The sequence below is a fragment of the Thermobia domestica genome, chromosome 12, assembly GCF_964235325.1.
Source record: "Thermobia domestica chromosome 12, izTheDome1.hap1.1, whole genome shotgun sequence".
NCBI lineage: Eukaryota > Metazoa > Arthropoda > Insecta > Zygentoma > Lepismatidae > Thermobia > Thermobia domestica.
The window spans coordinates 105,889,184-105,906,184 of record NC_137465.1 but is presented as its reverse complement, the minus strand read 5'-3'; the positions used below and the strand labels follow the sequence as shown (position 1 = coordinate 105,906,184).

The 17,001-nt window shown below is 34.7% G+C and overlaps 1 protein-coding gene across 2 annotated transcripts in view; it reads left to right on the top strand.

The window, feature by feature from the left end:
- The window catches only part of vap (RAS p21 protein activator vap), a 122,794-nt gene that overhangs the window by 26,356 nt on the left and 79,437 nt on the right, over positions 1–17,001 (top strand). For both annotated transcript variants that reach the window (XR_014127784.1, XM_081733935.1), the window contains exons 4-5: positions 9,298–9,500; positions 15,214–15,434. Coding sequence is in view for 1 of the 2 variants with exons in the window: in XM_081733935.1 (XP_081590061.1) it covers positions 9,298–9,500; positions 15,214–15,434 (424 nt within the window). In the remaining variant the exon portion in view is untranslated. The remainder of the gene's footprint in view (positions 1–9,297; positions 9,501–15,213; positions 15,435–17,001) is intronic.

Here is a 17,001-nt window from a genome sequence, read left to right as displayed (position 1 = left end):
CAGGCCAAATTTTCACACGGGCAAAGTGACTTTTTGGCGCCCTCCCCCTAGTACTAGCCTATATTTTACATTTTATCATAGTGTTTTTAATATTTTAAACCAGGAGCGTCATTTCAGATTTTGCTTTGGGGGGGGGGGGGGCAAGACCTCTTGAAATAAGTAAAATTTCGCGTTTTTCACTGATTTACTACTATTCTAATGATAAAATCTATATACATCTCAAACTCAGGGGGGGCAAATGCCCCTTCCTGCCCCCCCTAAATGACGCCCCTGTTTTAAACCCATTTTTCAAAAAGAAATCCATTACCTAGGAAAACTTAACAAAGAATATGGCCTGCTATAAACAGTACGAACTCCGCCCCCCCTGGTCTAGTGCCTAGCACGCCTGCCTTCTGTGGTACCGGGTCCAATTCCCGGTGGATTACTGTTGAACGATAAAAGTGGTTCGAATTCCACTATAATTAGTATCCACCTCTCCCTTGGCCATTAAGGCATAACCGTTGAACGCTAAACTCAAGCAAACAAACAAACAATACTTAATTCCCGGCACTCTTTATTCTACATGCCATCTGTCCATTTTTCGATACAGCCCCCTTAGTACTATGAAACTCTCTTCTTCCATAGTGAAATGGAAAAAGATCATGTAATTGCCACTACTTTACAAGAATATAAACCAAAAACGTCAGTAGAAAACACAGTATAAAATTTACTTTTTGAGGCTCGTTTTGGCGCTCCTCTTTCTCTGGCGCCCCGGGTAGTCGCCCGGCCCTTGGTGCGCCCCTGAAAGTACGGACGCATAACTAAGGACTGCAGAGGAGAGATTAACCTTCATGTTATGCCACTGGTTTGACGTGTTTGAAATGTTCAGTAAGTGATCGGTTAGTGAAATAATTGCGACTGTTGCTGATGTTTAAAGTTTAGCTAAGACAAAGCTACCTAACCAAATACATTTGATATCGCGATGTCACAATTTGATTTTTCCTCACATAAAAAAGATAAAAACAATAGTAATAAAAACCCTTACTCGTACTGAGCTCGAACTAACAACCTAATTCGTGCAGACTAGTTGCTCTGACCAACTGAGTTTCGATTTCTTACGCGAAGGAAGTCTGTTATATTAAGAGGCATGCTTTTCATTATCAAAACTGTTCGAAGTAATACGAACATGGCTTAAGAACAGAGACGGAACTGAATTACCACTCGATTGACCTTGAGGGCAAATCACCAAAGGGTAGCTATAAACGTAAGTTCACCATGCATTTTTGTGGAGTTCTGTTCAGTATTCCTATCTGCCAGTCATGCTTGTTCGTAGGAGTAATATTTTACAAACCTAACCTTTCGATAGAGCACAATGGCAGAGAATCAGAGGAAAGGAATTCTTGCCCTTGTCAACGTGGGATACCACCATGTGCAATAAAACTGACACGTCTCCTTGAAGTGATATTTCATCGAAAATAGCTCGTTTTCCTTTATATAGTCTGTCCGAAGTTTTTGAGGGTTTCAAAATGAGGAAACGTTACTGACAAACAAGGACGCATTTAGGGGTGGGTTCAGGGGGTCCGGACCCCTTCTGAAATCCCAACTTTTCTGTCTTAAAATTTTATTATAATTTATCCTAATATTGAAGTCGGACCCCTCCCGAAATAAATTATTGCATACGTGTCTGCTGACAATTTTCAATATATTCGTTAAATAATAAAGTAAAATAACAAAATTAGGAGCAAAAAGCTTCAACACGGGCTAACTTTTGTCCACTGCCAATATTGCTAGAAGGGATATTAATAGCAAAAACTGCTAGTCATTGAAGTGACAAATGAGAGAAGAAAGTATGGTGTTCGAAAAAAAAATCAAATTTGAGATTTCAACGAATTTACACGTATTATAGCCCCTAACACCGAAAAAGTTATTTTTCGATACATGTCCATCTGTTCGTCCGTTCGTTCGCTACACTTTTCTGTGCACTCGCCTAGAGGCCATACCGTTCAACTTATCTGCACCAAATTTTAGTTTAAGATTTTCATAGTATTTCCTATAGTTTTTTTTATTTTTCTCCTACTCCCAAAACAAGGGTAGTTACCTGTACGATGAAAATAGAAAAAAAGATATTTTCTCATAACTGGCTCTAACGATCTTGTTTTCTTTCTTTTTTTATAAATCAATATTTAATTAGCAACCCTATTTTGTGGTATAAGGCATTTATCTGAGAAAAATCTACAAGGGGTAGTTTATACTAAGGAGGTGAGTTTTTTTTTTTTTTCTCAGTGATTTTCTCAAAATGGACTCAAGTGTTTTCGTTCATATTTCATAAATAAGGATTTCGTTAATAACTTATCAATACGGCATAACTCGTTTGTCCTAAAAAAAAAAAAAAGAAAAAGAAAATGCGAGGGGTAGTTTATTCTTGGTGAAGTGTGTTGTCTGGGCGATTTTCTCAAAACCGACTGAAAAGAGTTTATTCATATTTCAAACATAAATATTTCGTTAATAACCGAACAATATGGCAAAACTCGTTTGTCCTGAAAAAATATGCGAGGGGTAGTTTACTCTTGGGGTGTTTTTCCTCCACGGTTTTCTCAAAAATGAGTCAAGCAATTTTGTTCGTACTCAGAAATAAATATTTTATTAAAAACCTAGTAATATGGAATAACCCGCTTACCCTGAAAGAATCTTTAAGAGATAGTTTATTCGGGGAGTTAATTTTCCCTCACGATTTTCTCAAAAATTACTCGGACAATTTTATTGATAATTCATAAATAAGTATTTCATTAATAACCCTATATTTTAGTATAAGTCATTTCTATGAAAAACAATTGGAACGGATAGTTTATTTTGGGAGTCAAAGTTATTTCCCCGACAATTTTCTCGAAAGACAGGCGATTTTGATCAAATTTCGCAAATAAATATTTCATTAATAACCAAAAGTATATCTTAAATCATTCTTCGAAGCAATTCACAAGAGATAGGTTACTCCTGACGTGTTCTTTTTGAACGACTTTCTCAAAAATGACTCATTTGATTTTTTTTTTTCATATTTCATAAACAATGATTGCATTAATTGGTCTATTATATGTCTAATAAAAATGTGCTCAAAGTATGAGTTAGTTTTGTAGTGTGGATTTTCTTCAATCGAAGTTTTTTATTCGATAATCTGACATTCGATGTATTTGAATAATACGATAATTTTATTCGTATTATCCAAATACACACTTCAGTAACAACTGTGACCTAACACAGTTAAGAAATTGAATTGAAAAAATGTAGTGCGGTGGCCCTGTAATTGAATATTTTTTGTAAACTCCCTAGCTTTTTGTGGTAAACTCAGGCTTTTGTTTTTCGAGCGACAAAAGAGAGAAGAAAATATAGTGATTGTGAAAATAATATATCAAATTCAGATTTCAACGGATTTACATGTTTCATGGCGTCTACATACCGAAAATGTGACTTTTCGACACCCGTCCTTCCGGTCCGTCCGTTCGGCACACTTTTATATGCACTCGCCTAGAGGCCATACCGTTCAACTTATCTACACCAGATTTTAAACCTAGGGTTTACACAGTATTCCTACAGGAGCTTTTCCAATTTTTTTCCTACCACCTAAAATAAATGTGGTTTACCAACAGCCGAAAATCGAAAAAAGCTATTTTCTCAAAAATGGTTTTAACAATTTTGTTTATTTATCATTAATCAATATTTAATTAACAACCCTATATTGCAGTATCAGATATTTCTGTTAGAAAAATTTACGAGGGGTAATTTATTCTTGGAGGTTACTTTTTTTCAATGATTTTCTCAGAAAAGACTCGGGCGAATTTTGTACACACTTCATAAATAAATCTTTAACCTTACAACATGGTATAAGTCAATTGACCTGAAAAATATATGAGTAGTGGTTTATTCTTGGAGTTGAATTTATTCCCAGTGAGTTTCTCAAACACGACCAGTTGGCAACCCTGTATCTCGACAACGAAGCTGAATTCGAAAACTGAAAGAGGACCATTTGTCTCCTTTTGATGTCACGAATCATCTCCCGAAGTATGTGGACATCTTTCAGGTTCACCCGTAATGAAGCTTCTTTTCGAAAAGTCAACTATTAACTTTAGGCATTGTTTATCTTTTTTAAATCACAAATGCCGTTATTAATTTTAAGGCAGAGAACTACTTCTGAGAGAATAGATCTTGAAAAATAATTTTAAAACTTAGACTTTTGTTTTCGAGACATTCCAGACAAGACGAGACATTTTACAAGCTATCTCGTGTCCAAAACATTTGCCTCGTCTTATCTTGGATGTCACAAAGCGCGTCTCGTCTCTTTCTCGAGACATGTCTTATCTCGTGCGCATTCGTTAACACTTGGAAAGGATTATCTTTCTACTCAAAACATTGTTTTCATAATGGTTGCATATTTATGATAATTGCTGTCAACATAAATTACAGTCCTTTCAGTTGAATTAATTTTTATTATTATTATTGAAATTGCAATATCTAGTTTAACGTTGGACGATTATGCACCTACACTAAGGGAGAATGATGATGAATGAAATGGTGAAATGAAGAAAGTGGGAGGAAAATGGAAAATCTCAAGAAAACACATACCCATGCACACGGTATTTGTCCACCTCAAATTTCACTTGGCGCGAAGTGGAATCGAGCCACGGACCCCCTGCACCAAAGGTGAATGCTTTATTATTATTATTATTAATAATAATAATAATTGAAGCGAGCTTAACGTGTTTCAACCGTACGACTCAACCAACGTTTGGGTGCCTGTTCGTTCGTCTGCTCCATGACAACTTCTCATAAAAGACATTTCATTTTAATGAAACTAGTAAGTGCCTTCTTTTAGCTCTGCGAAGTACCTATTGCTTGGAATTTGAATCTGCAAAATATAAGAGGTAAAATTAACCAAATGGTGCAAGTTTCCACTCATGTATACAAAACAATTTTGCAATATCAACTACGTGAATCTTGTCCCGTAAAGAAGCCGAAACCCCTACACCGAAGAGCCCTCCGAGATTTGATCATTATTCACACGGACTGAAATTGTCATTTGAAGCCAATAATTTCTTTAAAATAGGCGAAAAATTCGAAAGTTATAAGCATTTTCATATTTTTGCCTTTTCCCGTAAGGGAGCCGTAGCCCCCTATACTGAAGAGCCCCCCTGCCCCCAGGAGATTTGTTCATTGTCCACTCGGACTGAAATTGTCATTTAGAACCAACACTAATATGAAGCAATATATTTTTTTAAAACAGACGAAAAATTCGAAAGTTATAAACATGTTAATATTTTTGCCTTTTCTCATAAGGGGGCCATATTAGCCTACACCGAAGAGCCCCACGAGATTTGATCATTGACCACTTGGAGTGAAATTCTCATTTGAAACCAAAACTTTAATATGAAGCCAAAAATTAAACTTTTACATCAATTTAAACTGACTGGGTTCCGGTTCACCCCACTATTGTTTAGTTTAGTTAAGTGGTAATTTGTGACAGCTTCACATCATCAAAAGAATGTTTCACTTCCCCGCCCCTCCCCCAGGAGTTCGTGCTGGATCCGCCACTGGAATCAATAGACACTTTTCCTATTCTTTTTGTCACGCTTGATTGTGTAGGGGCTCCCTCGTACAAATAAAGAAGCAGTAATATTACAATCAAGGGGCGCTATATATTAGGTATTTCTTTACTTACCTACCCCTAACCGCACAGGGCCATATTTGGTAGAATAAAAAATATTACGTGATATTCCAGTCATGAAAGGGGAGAGGATACTGTAACTATATTTCTTACTCATTTAGTCTGCCCTGCTTATCAGAAATTACTTTCTGTTGGAAGGGTACTGAAATGAGAGGGGCAAAATAAAACGTCCTACCCCCTCCTACATGGTTGCTCAAATAATTACTCAAGAAAGCATTTTAAACTAAGATATTTAAGACTTAAACTAAAAAACTAAGATATCCTTACATTATGTAAGGATGGCATATTCAAGATGATGGTGATGATTATGATGATTGATTATTATTATTATTATTATTATTATTATTATTATTATTATTATTATTATTATTATTATTATTATTTGAATGTTTTTGGAGGACCGAAATTTTGTGAGACGAACAATGGTATGTAGAGGTTTAAGATGGGTGGTCATAGGGGAGGAAAAACCAGGATTTTTCTCTGTCTGACTCTCTAACGTAAAGATTATGTGCTGAAGGTAAGAAGCATCATGATTCTACAATAGGTTGCTTTTACGTAGAATATCAATTACTTGAGTTCTCCTCCTTCGGGTTACTTACCTTATGTAGTAAATTCAAAACAATTTCAATTCAATACAAATACATTGTAAAACTTTTCCGTAATTAAACATATAGGGAAAATTAAACATTTAATAGCGACATCTGTTATCAAAATATCCAAACACGTAGATAGAAGACTATCTAGTGAGAAATATTGTGAAACTTTATAAAATTCTCCAAATTAGAATTAACATTTACTGGAAAACATTCGTTATGCATCAGTGAGCACAGGGGAAATAATTACGAAACTGTTTGAAAACAAAATTAGGGACGCTAATGCAAGTGCGACAACGGCATTTTTTCTTTTTTTTTGGTATCGTCATGAGTTTTACACATATGTTACAATTTGATTCTTTCCGACATAAAAAAATCAATAAAATAACCATAGTGATAAAAATGACAACGGCACTTCCATGGGATCGAACCCACTACCTTCGGCATACAGACTCGTTGCTTTAACTAACTGAGCTATTTGTTTTCTTACGTGAACTGAACCTGTTCTACAGTAAAGACGATTTTTCATTACGATCATGCTACCAATTCGTCCTTTTCCATAGATAATTTCCACTATTTGCTCTATCTTTACGTTAATACTTAGCATATATTCATATATTTGGAGTTTGCAGATAATGTACGTAATAAGAAATATTCGTTAGAAGTTTCGTTTGTAGATTTAATCCACATTTCTCTTAATGACATGGATGTCGCTGCTTCGTGTTGAACTGCAGAATTCCCTCGCGTTCTTGAAAATTTCCCACTTCAGCAGAGTTGGTAATTCTCGAGATTTCTGTCGATTTAATGTTTTTCGCTTCTAATTTATTTATATTAAGCTGATATCTAACACAAATATTAAAAACGGGTTTGTTATTAACCTGTCCTGCTGGGGAATTTCGAACATATAAAGAAAACGGAGATATTTTCAGAAAACTTCAAAATAAAGACGCGCGTCATTTATTTTGCTCATAGTAGTACGTTACCTCGCGCCGTGTCTCTTGCGTAATTACTTTCTAGAACCCTCCAAAATTTGGTTGTTTTTCGATTTTCACGATACTGTAGAGTCCTTAATTTGCAACATTTCGTTTTACATTTAATTTGAAATGTAATAACCTAACGTAGTGTCATTTGAAAAAAATATACAACTTTGTGTTGCATTGGCAACACTGTTAATCTGGTAGTACTGAAGAATATGTCAATGTTCAGTCTGTTTTAGTTTAAAAGTTACAAGGGCGTATCAAGATACATGGTCCACCTATATATATATATATATATATATATATATATATATACGTACAGGGTGTTAAGGAACTATACCGACAAACTGTAAGAGGTGATACCTCACATCAAAATAAGAGAAAAAGTTCATATGGACATATGGCGAAAAGTCCATAGTTTCAGAGCTAGGGCTGTCCAAAATCGCGAAAAAGCCAAATTTCAAGAGGCCCTATATCAAATCCGAGAAATTGTAGATGGTCGTCCTTATCAGCGAAAAGGAAGCCACGCATACACTGTACGCAATCCACAATTGCATATTTCATTAACGTTCAATGGGTGTACAGAGTATTCCATACAGGGTGAATTTCTCAGACATGCCCTCAACCACATTTTGAGATATGCCCTGACTTTATGATTGGTCCAAAGTAGTCAAAAGATAAGCTTTGATAGCAGTGAGCATGGGATCCTTTGGCGCGATGTCGGAAGTGTTAATGATCGTCATTAGCACGGTCACGGGAGAACGTATGCTGCAATGTTTTCTTTCACGCTTATAAGGGAAGAAAACGTGAAATATACCGTGACGAAATGCATCGCATCACACTTATTCCGAACATAGAAACACATGAAGTTGCCGGTGCCTAACACTTTTGACTTCCCTCCGAAGCACTGGATGTGCATTGTTTTCAAGGCTTACCTCCTGCCTACTTTGGACCCTCCTTGAAATCAGGGTAAAACTCTATTGAGAGCATATATGAGAATTACACCGTGTAGGGAATGCCCTGTACACCTATTGAAAATTGACGAAGTATGCACTTTTGGATTGTGTATGCGTGGCTTCTTTTACGCTGATAAGGATCACCATCCACAGTTTCTGGAATTCGAAATAGGGTCTGTTGAAATTTGGCTTTTTCGAAATTTTGGACAGCCCTAGCTCTGAAACTATGGACTTTTCGCCATAGATTCATATGAACTTTTTCTCTTATTTTGATGTGAGGAATCACGTCTTACAGTTTGTCGGTATAGTTCATTAACACCCTGTATATAGTAAAGTAGTAAAGTCACAATTATCCCGGGTACCACGCAAATCACTGTTCCCAATTCCCTTTTTTCATACCTTACAGCAATCGGCTTCTGCTTATCAGAGTAGAGTTGTACTTCGAAACTTGTACTATTGTTGGGAATATTGATTTTTACAATGCAATTTATTTATTTTTGTTTTAGAACAAACAATACCTGTTTGCATGCGGAGTGTTAGTTCGCAGCCACTACTTATGAATAATAATTTAAGTGCAACTAGAGCAAGGTTTAAAAAAAATCGCGGCACTCGCTGATAATCAGGGTTTTACTGTATGTATAAAGTATGTTAAGGTGGGAAATCTTAAAATTTTGAGAAAACGTTGCGATATATATATATACCATCGTCTCATATAGCCTCGCTGCTGAAAGGGACGCTAAACTAAAATCAACTCTACTGTTATCTGTTATGACAATTTTCAATTTATAGATCAATTAGGAAGGGATTCAAATTTTGTATTTAACAGTAGGGGCGTCATTTAGGGCTCCAGGGGAGTTATCCCGCTTGTTTGAGGTTTATATACATTTTAATCAATAGGATGAAAATGTGCGAGTAAAAAACGCGGAAGTCTACTTCCATAGAAAGATCTTACTCCTGCCCCTTCTTCCAAGCAAAGTCTTATTTGAGGTATATAGATACTTTGACTTTGGTAATGTTGTAAAATATAATATAATTGGTGTTAACTACTGCTATATTAATGTTTTTCTTTCTTCGTTCAGTTTCCAAAAGGGCGACATATTTTTTGTTCATAATGATATGGGTGATGGTTGGCTGTGGGTTACAGCGCATAGAACAGGAGAGCAAGGAATGATTTTCCGCGACTTAGTTGAAGATCTTGATGAAAACATTGATCCAAACACTGTCTTTACATGGTTTCACCCGAATGTAACAAAAAGTGAAGCAGTCGACATGTTGGTGAAAGGTATGTGCTAGTGAAGATAAGCATATGCATTAGTAGTAAAGTTGTTACAAAGAGGAGGTCGGCTTTTGTACTGCCTCCTAAAGGCGAATAGTTGGGCTAACCGGTTGACCGATTCATAAAGAGTCGCACGTCCCAAAAATACTCAGTTCTGTGGTCTCACAGTAACAATTCATTGAAACCTTATATGCGTTTTACAGTTTTGTTTTGTGTATTTACTTCACCTAAACACTGTACTTAAATTAGTCTCAAATATATATTTTCTTAATAATGTTCTGTTAGTGTTGCACTGTGTAGTAATAACCTTGTTTACAATATCGCAAATTAGACTTTCTTGGGAATTACGTTTTTCGTGTGTGTATTTGGGGAGAAGACATCTTAACACGTCACAAAAAGTAGTAGTAACAGCAGCAAATTCATATGTAAATAAATCTAACTTAGCATTCAGAAAAAAACTTTGTGCATATTTTAACTACAATTTCGGTTCAGCTCATCATCAAAATATTTCATGTGGCATACTTCATCTACGTAGAAATAGCATCTATTTATCTCAAAAGTTAAGAAGTTAGATATCATTTTGATATGAATGCAGAACTACTATGGAAAGTTTCATTAATAATAACACTAGTAAATATTGCCCATCAAAAATCGGAAAATCGATATCTAGATTTAAAGTACAGCTAGACCAATCATGGTTCGTACTTAAAGTGAGGCAAGTTATCATTTTCATCATTATAGCTACGAAAGAGAGTAAGGACAAATTATTAAAAGATGGAAGGAGCAGATTCGGCATAGTAAGTCAGTATGCGATATATGAATTAAATAGGAAAGTAAATATAGTGATTGGAAAAGGTCATGAATAATAGAAGAAAATCCAGCTAAAATAGTACAAAGTAATGCCCCCTTGTTACCTATTGTTTACGGCTCGTTAAAGTATATAGTTAAGTAGGAGGTAGAATAATTAGTTGTATATTGTTTGCATATGATGTGGCGCTTGTTGCGGAATCTGGAAAGAAAATTAATATTGTAAGAATCCTCACATCATAACAGAAGCACATGTTAATCCAACACGTGTTATTGATTATAAACAATAAAGCAGACGAGAAGCCGACATGGAAGACACCGAGGAAAGCCGAAAGAAGACGGACCTTGCGAAAGGACCCGAAGAGGACAAATAAAAGCCCAACCACCTAGGGACCTGCGTCAGTCGACCAACTGATCAACTAACCAACACCTGCTCCGAGGTCGCATTGGACTAGGGATTCTCACTACAACCAAGCCTCACGAAGCTGCCTTGGGCTGAAGGGGCTTTCCTTCAAGACTCACCAGAACCTTGCAGGTGCCTTGGAGACTGCTTTGAGAGAAGGGGCACTGTGCAAAACACCTGTCTCCCTTCATTTGGTCAAATAAGAAGATAGACACTATTTACTCTTTGTAATCAAAGACATTTTGGAATTAGAACTTCATAATAAAATTGGTGAAGGGAAAAGACTCACCCGGACCGTCATTTAATCCCTACGTATAAAGTCATCGCGATATGATTTAAAATTTGAGAAAGGGCTGCGAAGAGTATGGGATAAAAATAAACTTCAGACAATAGCCATGGTGATTGGAAGAAAGCGATTACTGTCAAATATAGAAGTAGGGATGAGAAAATAGAACGTGTGGCTAGTTTTCGATACGTGGGTAGAAGTTAGTAAGGATATGAAGATATGAAGTACGAACTTCATATAAAATCAAGGATAGGAAAGGTGAAAGAGGCTCTTAGGAAGAAAAGTCCGTTTTGTGGGTCTCTGAGTAGGGACTAAAGAAAAAGACTTACATAATGTTTCGTGTGGGGTATTGTACTGTATGGGGCGGAAACATGGACATTACGTAAAGGTGGAGAAAAAAAAAAACTGGAAGCCTTCGAAATCTGGGTGTAGAGAAGAATGAAGAGAATTAGCTGAGTCGAACGGAAAACGAATGAGAAAGTGTTAGAAATAATGAGGAAGTAAAGAACAATTTTAAATGTAAGATAAACTGGTTGGGGCTTTGGCTGAAAAGGAATTGTATTGAGGGAAATGCTAGAAGTTTTAGGGCAGTAAAGAGAGAGAGGGGGCGAAAAAGGACGGTATTAAAACAGAAAAATCATATGTGAAGATGAAGAGGTTAGTTGAAAACCGTGGTGCATAGAAGGTTTCAGTTATAAGAAGTGACCTGCCAATCATGGCACAGTATCTATAATGATAAAGTATATAAATAAGATATTCCTTTAAGTCCTGTTATGTTGCGGAAAAGTCATCCTGTATATCTATAAGCCAAATGGTTAACGAAACGTGTCATTACAATTTAAATAAACGGTTGTTAATAGTTTAGAAGTAAAAACAGAAATCTTTTATTAGTAAGGGTCAGCAACCTCAAGATGGTGTTCATTGACATAATTAATATGTATAATCTGCTTCTAACAATTTAGTGATATTTTGAACATGAAAATGATTTAACAAATTTTCAGACTTTGAAATACTCAGTTACCAAAGGATCGAATTTTGAAATAGCTGGAAGGATTTTAGTTACGGCAGTTCTTTTTTTTCTTCTGATAACAAATATTATATTCAACCATTTGAGTCTAAATACAATAAATGAAAAAATCAGAACACTATCGATATGAGGATGATGCAACGCTTATAAAGCAGACATAGAATTACATTTCCTTTTAGAAAACTAAATAAGGTAGTTCCGAAGATAAAATTTACGTCGTAAATAGAAAGTGATGTCACATTAAAATATTTATCTACATAGGAAATGCAATAATTTTATTAGTATGGTTCATAATAACTATCTCTTAGCGCATTTGTTACTGTGATCCACAAAAATGTGCCCACTCTTATTGAATGAATATCTAGATTTTAATTTCTTCATCAGATCACATAAACTGGTGGCTTCAGGAAGATTTAAAAAATGAAATGAATTAACAAAAACTTGATATAAATGACATACACATGGTCTTACAAAAATCATCATATATTGAAAAGAACACTTGAATGGTTTTACGTAATGCAGACAGAGGAAATTTAAACAAAAAATGTATTATAAACACTCTTACTAACAAGTAATATTACATTACGATCCTTTGTCATAACAACTGGTTATTTACAATTTTACAGTTTGTCAATTACGACAGCTCACTTTCAGACGAGTGATGAAAACTGAACACAAGAAAGGAACAAGACAAGATCGAATAATATTAAAAGTTTAATTGTTCAACACATAATTGCAACGAAAAGTTTGTTTACAAATAGAAACAAGTTATTCCTTGAACGTTTACCGTTTAAAATCTCATTTTAATTATTTTGATGAGATGACAGTTAAAATAATAAGTAAATAAATAAATCACTAAATTATAAGAAACTAAACGAATAAAAGACACTGCTAGGTGAGTTCATTATATAGCTTACTTGTGACTACCTCAAGAGTTCCTGATTATTATTATTTTGTTCTTTCTAGAACACGTGAACGTGGACAAACAGCCAGTGGCCCAAGTGTGCCCAGAGGAATGCGAAAAATATAACAAAATAGATTATAACTGCGAAAGTAATACAAGTAAAATGATCACAAATAACATGACCAAATACATTAAAAGTTATATGAACATACAATAATTACTTCAAAATAATAGGCAATTTAAAAAAAAAAAAAAAAAAGAAAAGAAAAAAAAAACAGACAGAGCATGCTGATAGTACAAAACATAGTTATGAGTAATATAGTATATAGATTACAAGCATCCCATCAATGAAAATAAACAATAAAATGCGGTAGAAGTAGAAACTTCGACAATGCATCGAAGAGTATATAAATTATGATAAATAATAAATAGGATTTAAAAAAGTGTGTAGTATCTTTTTACAAAAATTGAAAAGCTAGAGACTTCTTAATTAAGTAATAAATTGTTTACGTACAACAGAAAATTTAATTTGAGATAATCAGAACAGTATTGAACTTATTTGCCGTAGCTATACGGTTGTAAATAGATAATTTGAAAAAAGAATTAGAATAAAGGAAAGGAAGGAAATTCGTCATCCGGTTATTTAGGGGATTCTCATAAATCGACCAAGGTGAAAACCATCATGGAGAATATGGGAAGAACGTGAGATCAATAAGACCTTTGTCGGTTAACAAATCCAAGTCGGGACGGATATAAGCCGATGCTATTGAACTTACGAAATTTTCATCACAACCATGCAGGAAAATGATTCTGGATTGATTCCGTACAATTGACAAAGTATCTAAGTTCACAATTCCAAATAATAGTACCATATTTTAACTGTAATTGTACATTACATATATAAAGAGCCTCACCCATGTTAACGTTACTAAAATTTCTGCATTTTCATTAATGCTAAATTTTTCTTTGCTTTAGTTTATATGACCTGCAGATGTTTCTGGAATAATAATTTGTTATTCGAAATGATTCCAAGATCATTCACATTTGAGAAATTTAATTTGATGAACCTGTTGTATAGTTAAGTAAGGAAAGATTAGTTTTCGTGGAAAATATTATCCCCTGTGTCTACAAAATTTGAAGTTAAAACGTTCGTCTCAGATCAGCGTACTTTTTTTTTTTTTTTTAATCATTATTCTGCAAGGTTTGGTGATCATAAATAGAAGTAATACGTAAAAGATCTCTGTATCATCAGCATACGATAAGGATTTGACAGTTATTTTCTCTGGTATATCATTTTTGTACATTAGAAACAACAAAGGATCCAAATTGGAGCCCTGAGACTCCAGAAGTAATATCGAAAACAGATATTATCGAAATTATCCTTATATTTTATCACGAATTTCCTGTTAGTCAAATATGAAGCATACCAATTAATAATACAATCAGATATATATTCAACTAATTTCTTCAACGATAGATGATTAGGTATTTTATCAAAAACTTTAGCAAAGTCAAGATAAATTGCATCTGTTTGACCACCGTATGTTGTGCATTTGACTTTACAAGTTTGTAACTGTAGATTTGCCATTCATAAAGGCATGTTGGTTCATGTCAATTTTCACATGGGTCTGATTATACAGATATTTATAAATTATTTTTTTCAAAAATTTTTGGGATGACATTAGTATGTCTTGTATTGGTCTTGTATGTCCGGTTAAATGTTGATATTGATACTCCAGCGAATACAGAACTAAGTATATCAAGCATTCCCTTCATGATAAAAGCCGGAATACCATTAATACTGCAAGCTGATCTAATCTTTTAGTTGCTTCTGGAGTCATTTGTTGAGTCGTGATTAAAGTGGTTTCATAGTACAAAAATTGTTAGATAGTGGAAGAGCTTAATATCTATATTAGGGAGACCTGGAAAACTGTTGGAAATACTCGGAAAAAGTCAGCTAATTTATCAGTTATTATTGAGTTATCCTTGATTATACCCGATGACTTTCAGTTAACAGTATTAAGATATCTCCAAAATTTGTTAGAAGAATTGCTGAAGTCTGTTATTATTTTAAATAAAAAGTATAACACTTCATCTTACTGTCTCACAAGCACAGTCAGTATCTAGTTTGTTCGTAATTTAAAAGCATGTTTCTGAACGTATCATATCGACAGCACTGACAATAGTATTTATAATTTTCATTTTCAGTTTTGCATTTAAAGTTTTGAGTATTTTGGTAAACTGTGAAGTAAGATTACTTATTTAATTATCTTTGTTTTCACTCCTCTTTAGCTGGCCCTGGAAGTTTCCTAGTTCGTCCTAGTGATAATTCTCCAGGAGATTATTCGTTATTTTTCCATATTAATAATCAAATACAACGCTTTAGAATAGAAAAAAAGGGTGTTCGTTATCTAATGGGAGGACGAACGTTTGAGTGCCTAGATGCTGTAATAAATCGTTACAGAAAAGAACAAATAGTGGAAGGACACACTTTATCTCAACCAGTTTGTCGAGTAAGTCAAACATTTACTCTTTTATTATATTGAATGTGTATTTTTTGTACAACATGTTCTGTGTTAGGAAATGAACAAGAGAAAGAAATATGTTTACGTGGGTTCACTTCCAAGTGTTCACTGTGAAAATACAAGATGTCCACCTAGTCGTGAGAAATTCATGGGTTAAAATCTAGATACTTTTCAAATTAACAAGAGAAACTTATCAGAAGAAAAAAGTTGTTTTAAATCGTAGAACTACACTCCGGAACTATTTCAAACTCAAAAGCTGGAAGAGGGAGAAGGCAGTAGCGTATCTAGCACGAAGTTTACCTAGGGGAGAAGCGGGAACTTTCTATTCCTATCTCCACCACTTCATTTATTCATACATCATTTCAGTTTATATATAATATACGGGTATTTATATATATTTCTGCTTCATTAAACCGTGTGCGTGGGTTTTCTCGGGGTTGTTCTCCCTTTCCTCCCACTTTTTCATTCCACCATTATATTCATTTCTCATAATCACCGTCTCCTTTAGCCTAACCGGCATAATCGTGGGACGTAAAACTCAGATTTCATTTAATTTCTGCTTCATTGTTAAACATAAGTGTGACTCGATTGTGGAGAAAAAAAAAGGAAACTATTATTCAAAATACATTATTTACTTTACCGCATTTTTTAAATACGTACAAATTATAGAGCTTTGTAAGAAAGTGAGTGATATGATTATTATATGCTTTTTTTCTTTTTCATACACAAATTACAATGTCACTTTCGTTGCTTTAACTGCTGCAAACTTGTCTATTATGTCTTCAAACTACTTTCTTCAGCCTCTCTCTCATCCAGTTCTGTTTTGACTTTTTGATGCTTTTAAGTAAGAAAGCATTAGTTTTGTTTGCTAAATGATTTTTCGCAGTTGCCAACCATATGACCATGCACTTTCGGTTCGATAGTGGGCGGAATTTACAGTTCCAGGCCAATCGAGGTCTCTCTTAGGCGGCTGATTGTTTGTGAAGAATCAAAATAGCAAAACTTAGCACAGTTCGGTGGCGATTCGTAGATTAAGTATCACACCCTCAACTTCATACCGTACAACTAAATGCGAGAAACTCTTCAAGGACTTGAAAGTTTTGCAGCACGATTTGCAGGCAACATTCTAGAGACTAAAATTTCTTCATGTATCTGCTGTACATCAATATCACTAATGTAGAATTCTAATTTGATTGATTTGGACTTTAGCGTCAATTTTATCACCTAGGTTATATGAGACGTGAACCTAAAGTTTAACTTGGAAGCCGAACCACATGAGCTCCCGCCGGGAATCGAACTCGGGTCTCGAACTTCCGCAGCAATCGTTAATATGAGCAACAAAGTACAATGTATTTTATTGTCTAGAATGAGCCCGAACTTTGAATCAGAATCTTGCAATGAACTTAATCTTTCATCAACTCCCATGGGAACACGGTAAAGTGATTACTTCATTACTCTTTCTTTCGCTTGCTTAACGGTTAGTTCCTCATTTCTTGCCATGTTACCGGTCTTAAAAAAAAAAATTAACAGTTCAATCCTTCATCCAGGGTGATCT